General features: G+C 41.3%; 2 protein-coding genes across 6 annotated transcripts in view; both read right to left on the bottom strand.

Moving 5' to 3' along the window:
* Positions 1–2,013: 2,013 nt before the first annotated feature.
* On the bottom strand, positions 2,014–3,905 carry LOC134196434 (uncharacterized). Of its 3 annotated transcripts, XM_062665555.1 has the most exons (4): positions 3,770–3,901; positions 3,547–3,714; positions 2,849–2,973; positions 2,014–2,443 (listed from the first exon to the last, which is right to left on the bottom strand). In XM_062665555.1, exons 1-4 carry the CDS (start codon positions 3,819–3,821, stop codon positions 2,213–2,215), a joined length of 576 nt encoding a protein of 191 aa, XP_062521539.1. In that variant the 5' UTR covers positions 3,822–3,901; the 3' UTR covers positions 2,014–2,212. The 3 variants fall into 3 exon arrangements, with proteins under 3 accessions (XP_062521539.1, XP_062521537.1, XP_062521538.1); XM_062665553.1 differs by having other exon boundaries at positions 2,015–2,443; positions 3,547–3,905; XM_062665554.1 differs by having other exon boundaries at positions 2,015–2,443; positions 2,849–2,970; positions 3,547–3,905.
* Positions 3,906–4,463: 558 nt separating this feature from the next.
* LOC134196429 (uncharacterized) overlaps positions 4,464–6,675 on the bottom strand; it is a 2,236-nt gene continuing 24 nt past the window's right edge. The window contains exons 1-4 of one of the 3 annotated variants that reach the window (XM_062665545.1): positions 6,602–6,675; positions 6,037–6,480; positions 5,709–5,968; positions 4,464–5,110 (exon numbers count right to left, since the gene is read on the bottom strand). The exon at positions 6,602–6,675 is cut by the window's right edge and continues 24 nt beyond it. In XM_062665545.1, coding sequence (XP_062521529.1) covers positions 4,985–5,110; positions 5,709–5,968; positions 6,037–6,340 — 690 coding nt within the window. In that variant the 5' untranslated portion in view covers positions 6,341–6,480; positions 6,602–6,675 and the 3' untranslated portion in view covers positions 4,464–4,984. The remainder of the gene's footprint in view (positions 5,111–5,708; positions 5,969–6,036; positions 6,481–6,601) is intronic. The other 2 variants (XM_062665543.1, XM_062665544.1) reach the window with 2 other exon arrangements.

Here is a 6,675-nt window from a genome sequence, read left to right as displayed (position 1 = left end):
CCAGCGAAGTCATACTGGTAGTTGGTCAACAAAATCTGTCTGTCTATTTGTTCGTGTGTCTGTTTTCAGTGTGTGTGTGTGTGTGTGTGTGTGTGTGTGTGTGTGTGTGTGTGTGTGTGTGTGTGTGTGTGTGTGTGTGTGTGTGTGTGTGTGTGTGTGTGTGTGTGTGTGTGTGTGTGTGTGTGTGTGTGTGTGTGTGTGTGTGTGTGTGTCTGTTTTCAGTGTGTGTGTGTGTGTGTGTGTGTGTGTGTGTGTGTGTGTGTGTGTGTGTGTGTGTGTGTGTGTGTGTGTGTGTGTGTGTGTGTGTGTGTGTGTGTGTGTGTGTGTGTGTGTGTGTGTGTGTGTGTGTGTGTGTGTGTGTGTGTGTGTGTGTGTGTGTGTGTGTGTGTGTGTGTGTGTGTGTGTGTGTGTGTGTGTGTGTGTGTGTGTGTGACCAGGACGACGACTTTCAGCCGCCAACAAAGATGAGACGCATTGGTTCCAAAAAGGTTACCACTAGTACTAGCCAGCTTGACAGCAGATTTGCTGAAAGACGAGTACGGACAAAGTACAGGAGTACAGCAAGGGTACGGTTTGCAAGAACACGACTGCCTGCAACAGTTGGATGATGCGAACATTTGAAGCATGGAGAAGCAATCGAAACAAGGATGCTCCTCAAGAAGAGCGGGTACCCACAGACATTCTCTCAACGAAGGATTCACAACTTTTGCAAGAGTGGCTAATATGCTGCCTACTGGAGGCGAAGAAGACCAACGGTGACAAATATCCTCCAAAAACTCTCGTACAATTGGTGTGTGGGCTACAACGTGTACTTCGAGCTCGGCACAGAAGCGATTCGTTTAATTTTTTCGACAAGGCAGACCATCGTTTTGAAGGTTTGCGCAATGCTCTTGCTATAGTCTGTCGAGAATTACGTCAATAAGGACTAGGAACGATCCGCAAGGGTTCCAGTGTATTCACTGCTGAAGAAGAAGACAGTCTATGGAAGAAGGGAGTAATTGGCTTAGACACACCTGTAAAACTACTGAGAGCAGTATTCTTTTATAATGGGATAAACTTTGCTCTTCGAGGTGATGCGGAGCACAGAAGCCTCAAACGGAGTCGAGTGACTAGATGCAGCAAAACCACAGACGGATTGTCAAAAGTCTGTTACATTTATGTTGAGCACGGATCCAAAAATCATAGTGGTGGACTACGTAATTTACGGCATCCAAACAAAAAAGTCACAAGGCAAATTATAGTCAAGCTCCGACGTGTTTCTGTAAGGTAATAGCATTTTGTGGTTTGTGGTTTATCAGATACGCTAATGAAGAAACTGGTGACCGTTGCCATGTAAAAATTTTGGATCTCAATCTTAGTAAGTTGCCAGCAGGATTTTTTCGAGAAGCCTTCTATTATAAACCTTTGTCGTCTACTCCTTCATTTGGTCCTTGGTATTCAAAGCAAGTAATCGGTCATAACACGTTGGCTACAATGACGAAAGTGATGACAACTGAAGCTGGTCTTCCGGTTCGAACCGACCACGCTCTTCGAGCTACTAGTGCGACAAGGCTGTTTCAAGCGGGAGTTCCTGAACATGTCATTCAAGGCAGAACCGGCCACAAAACCTTGCAAGCACTGAGACAATATCGAGAGCCATCCGAATTGCAGCAAATGGCAGCGTGCAAAGTTTTGGACAATGGCCATGGACACACCGATCACACTGACGCAAAAGTCAAGGAGTCCGGAGAGACAACGGAACAGGCAGATGAGCTAAAAGTAGTCGAGGTCGAACAGCCGTCTGAAACGGGAAGACAGAATCCGGCGCCATTTGTCATTTCTGACTGCGTCTTTACAAACTGTAGTACTGTGAACATTAGTATTGGTAAAGAATAAGCTCGTAATCTAAAATAGGTATGCCCATGTATTGATTGCTAGTTGGTTTGCAGCATACAGATTCTGACCGGTCAATATACGTTTATTGACCGGTCAATATACAACATGTGGTTGAGTTGCTATGGTAGGAGTGTAATATAACGAGAAAAAGAATCCTAGCAAAGGCGGAATAAACACCCAAACATGCAACAAATGCATCTAACACTGCAATAATATCTGTTTGATTTATTGCACACATGCAGTCATAATGACGACTATATACTGTTAGTGTCGTCTTACTGCAGCACAACAGCCATACATACACTATTACAGTCAGAACAAAAGTTACTGTAGTTTCTCAGCTTTTATAAAGAATCCTGGAAGCTGCCCCTCCAACTCCTGCTTCCTTGCAAGCATCCAGTAGTACTTTCCTTGTTGTGTGTTCCCTTTTCTGCCATTTGTCAAGAATAGCAAAGAGAATGCGATATGACTTTTTGTCGTACTCCTCCTCATATTGTTTAATTTCTTCGCCATCAAAGCCCAGATAAATTGCAATTCTGTGGTAATGAGATCCTAACTTTTCAGCAATCTGTTCAAGAAACAACAAGAATATCATTTCAATGCTGATGATACCAAAAAATGTAACAAGATCTTCATGTGTGATCCTGCACTGTGTGTGTGTGTGTGTGTGTGTGTGTGTGTGTGTGTGTGTGTGTGTGTGTGTGTGTGTGTGTGTGTGTGTGTGTGTGTGTGTGTGTGTGTGTGTGTGTGTGTGTGTGTGTGTGTGTGTGTACACCCACCCTACACTCGAGCACAACCTTCATGCCATAAGAAATCAAAAAAATGGGTCAAGTAATTGCCTGAGTCAACTGTAGTGTCTTCTCTATATCATGTGTTTGCATGGGATCAGAACATCTCTATGTACGACTCGTGCTTTTGTTTTATGAACTAGGAAACTAAGAACATGACAACAAACTTAGAGTAGAGCAATTACTTTATCAAGTTCGACAGGTGTAAGTTCGGCATCATCTGAGTGTGTACCCTCTGGTGCTGCTGCTTGCTCATGCATGCCTCCACTGCAAGGTCCAGTTTCTTGAACATCACCACCACCACCACCACCAACAACAACAACAAAGTAAAGACATAAAATAGCAGATTTCAACACCTTATAATTAATTAAATAACGGCGCGTGTACCCTGCAATTTGTGCGCGCGAGCTGAGCTCCATGCGGTTCAGCAAATTCAAAGCTTTCAATGCAAAGAGTCAAGAAAGTTACGATGGTGTAAGCTGTAGAACAACGACTAGAGAACAGAGACACTAGCGGTACGTTTTGTGTTTTCTATGTTGCGTTAGCAAAAATCACAAAAATTAAAGCTTCTCTTTTTGTGCTAATTCGTGCCAGTAAAACATTTTGACAGTCGCGCAATCGCGTCTAAAAACGTTGTAAGGTAAGCTACGCTGAGAGCGCGCATGCTCACTCGCCTCAGCTCGTACTGAGCTGCTTCTGGACGTCGTACGCACTGCTTTGTGCAAGAAGACCATTCAACAAGAAAAGTTTTTGAGCCGCGCAAGCGCTTAATTAATATCGTGACCATGACAGAATCCAAAATCACGACACATCACGGCTGATTGATATCAACGCCGTAGGTTCCACTCTCTAATAATTATTTTATATTTACACCTAGGCTTACTTTCAGACCGTAGCATAAGAGCCAAGTGCTTATATCCAACCTTGTCATCTTCCAATACATTACAAAAATTTTCAAAAGAACCAGGAGGCTTCTTTTCTAGCAATCCCAACAAGCAGCGAACCTTCTCTTCTTCTGTGTTCGGTTGCACTTTATCCACTGTCGAACGTCCTTCGGAATCAAGCAGTCCCGACTGGTAGAGATGGTCTAGTACAGTGCCACTCACTCGTAATCCTGTCGTCAGATCGCTGTAGCGTGGTCGCATGTGACTTTGCCATTTAGGATCAACTGCAGTCATTTTCTGAAAACCTTATGACCAGCTAGGCAAATGGAAAGATGAATACGTTGAGCGCCTACGTTAGAAAAAACCCCGGACAAGTGGGAGGTCATCTCATCTCCGTTTACTTTATTTAATTAACTTAGACTAACACTAATCATCATGTCCCGTTGTCATATCTAGACTATTTGTATCTAAAGACTCTATGGACGATCGTTTACAAGAAGCATGCATATGCGTGCAGCTCTCCAGTGGAATAACAGAATTTATACAACAGGCCATGCAAATTTCTAAAAAATTAAGAATGGGCAAGCAGTCGTACATGTACAGTTCTAGACATGCTTGATTTCTATGTATAGTCGCTTGAGCCTCCGTCAGTGCGCGCGAGCTGAATTCACAAACTCTCTGGCAACTGTTGGATAACTCTTTGATGTGTGTATTACTGTATACTGTAGTCGTTAAGCCATCATGGCATCAACTGATGGAAAAGAAAGTTTTACTTTTAAAAAGTGGGAGGTAATCTTAACTTAATTAACTAACTCAATTTACTTGAACATGAGCGAAACAATCAAAGTGCATGATAAATGTCTGTCTACTACAGTTTTCCGCATGTAACCTTCAGATAAAAATCTCGAGCAGTAGCTTACGTTACAAACATACTAAGTCTATTAGTTTTATGTACGCGTTACCAACAGCTTAATGATTGATTTACAGTCGTTTACAAAAATTCCAAAACAACGCTAGCTAAGAGACAAGGAACTGTGATGAGGGTCACAGCCCATTCTTTGTGCTCCCATAAGCTAACAGAGCTACAACAATAATTATTGTAAAAAGAGATGTCACCTTCTCATCTTTTTAAAAACCCTTTCACATGCCCCTCTAACACCAGCTTGTCTGCAAGCTTCCAAAAGTTCATTCTTTGTTGCTTGTTCGCCTTTCTGTTTCTGCCATTTGCCAAGAATCTCAAAGAGAAGACGAGATGGCTCGTTGAACTGTTTCTCATATTGTGTAAGCGTTTCACCACTGAAGCCCATATAAATGCCAATTGGATGCCAATGAGATCCTACCTCTTCAGCAATCTGATAAGAAAACAACAAGAAATTGAATTTGATCAATAGTAATGATACCAAAACGTAACTAAAGTCTTCATTTCTGATTGTACATCTAGAGGACAGATTGGCCTGTTCCTTGTAGCTCCACAACTTGGCACAAGGTTTCTGCAAAGGTATAGCTATAGGCATGAGGCAGTGAGGTGGTTGCATGCCTTTTACAGAAAAAATGGGCGTGTTCCTGTCACGTGTAAAATTTTATGATAAAATTTATATAGTTTAAATTTTATTATTAATATTAATAAAACTACAGTAAACTATATAAATTTAATTACGGTATACTGTCATTAAAATTTACTTTAATAATAAAATTTATATAGTATTGTAGTCTTATTAATATTAATAATAAAATTTATATAGTATTGTAGTCTTATTAATATTAATAATAAAATTTAGAAACAATTCTAAATTTATATCAATTGCCTCGGTTGGACTGTTCTGTCTAGTATTTGTTAGTCTGTCTAGGGTTGTTTGACTACTCTTTGTCGTAGATACTCAAGACGTTTTGGACAGCGCTGCTCGACCATAAATCTAGCTAACCAGCTGTGGCAAACGTCTATGTTTGACTAACAGCGTCTAGACTCAATATCAAGCAAGCAGTAAGAGCATTACTGCATGGGACACGTCAGTCAATTAATTAAATAATTAAGTGTAGAGTCTTCTCTCTAGCTAAATCATACGTGTTTGCATGCATACCAGACTACGTAGGATTTATTTATTGTACTTTGTGTGGGTTAGTAAAAAGCATGCAAAAGACACTAGAGCCTTGAAGCACTAACCTTTCTAAGTTCAACAAATGTAACTTGGTCATTGTCTGAGTCCGTAGCTAACGGTACTGCTGCTTTTTCACGAATTGGAGTAGGTTCATGATCTGTTGGGTATATAATTTTGGATAGGACTATTGCAAGGACAACCACCACAGCGCTAACAGAGAGCAGAACCACTAAATTGAGCACCACAGGTCTCTGTCCTCGCACATCGTGGTTTTTGTCACTTGCAATGTTGTCACCATTTGACGTTTCTTCCATTTTGGCATCCACTAGATGGAAAGTGAAATAAATGGGTGCGGCATAAACGAATCAAAACTCAAAAATTGTATTTTCTCACCTTCGTCTTCGCCTTCTCCTGATCTCAGCCTTTTGGCTAGTTTTTCACGTCCAATACTCGAGTCTTCCAGTACAGAACAAAACTTGTCAAACGTGCCTGCTGGTTTTCTCTGCAGTAACTCTAGCATTTGGCGCACTTTCTCCTCTTCAGTATTAGGATACACTCTGTCTACTATCGATCTCTCTTCGTTGTCCAACACTCTCGTCTGCACTAGAAGATCCAGTAGCGCACCGCTTACTCGAAGCCCGTTCGTCAAGACTGTACGGAGAGGTCGCAAGTGAGTGTCCCACTCCGGATCGGACATGTCGCTCTTACGTTGCCACAAATAAAAAAGAACGGACAAAGAGATCTAAAAATGTAGACCCGTATATTCGGCATATATGTCCCGTATATTCATCTAGAATTCATGTCTCGCATCTCACATTACCATTCCGTCGTGCTGCTCTAATAAAATACTCGTTATAGATGGATATATCTACTAAATTTTGTATCTATCTAAGATTAATTTGAATGCTTAGCTAACTATATTAGAATTAGTAACGCGCGTAAGGTTGCATAGTCTTACTTGCACACACACATTGTTTTACTCCAATTTGTAGTACAGCACCTCTGGCATACAACTAACATCCCGTCGACAAG

The sequence above is a fragment of the Corticium candelabrum genome, chromosome 21 (genome assembly GCF_963422355.1).
Source record: "Corticium candelabrum chromosome 21, ooCorCand1.1, whole genome shotgun sequence".
NCBI classification, from domain to species: domain Eukaryota; kingdom Metazoa; phylum Porifera; class Homoscleromorpha; order Homosclerophorida; family Plakinidae; genus Corticium; species Corticium candelabrum.
The sequence above is the reverse complement of the archived record's forward strand: the minus strand, read 5'-3'. Positions and strand labels throughout refer to the sequence as shown.

What these genes read in the sequence shown, in the direction of transcription:
- LOC134196434 (XM_062665553.1), bottom strand. Translation starts at nt 3,841, where the DNA reads ATGACTGCAGTTGATCCTAAATGGCAAAGTCACATGCGACCACGCTAC. An exon ending in TCTTATGCTACGGTCTGAAA is followed by an intron (nt 2,974 to 3,546) that starts GTAAGCCTAGGT and finishes TTGTTGTTGTTG; the next exon opens with GTGGTGGTGGTGGTGGTGAT. An exon ending in CACCTGTCGAACTTGATAAA is followed by an intron (nt 2,444 to 2,848) that starts GTAATTGCTCTA and finishes TTTCTTGAACAG; the next exon opens with ATTGCTGAAAAGTTAGGATC.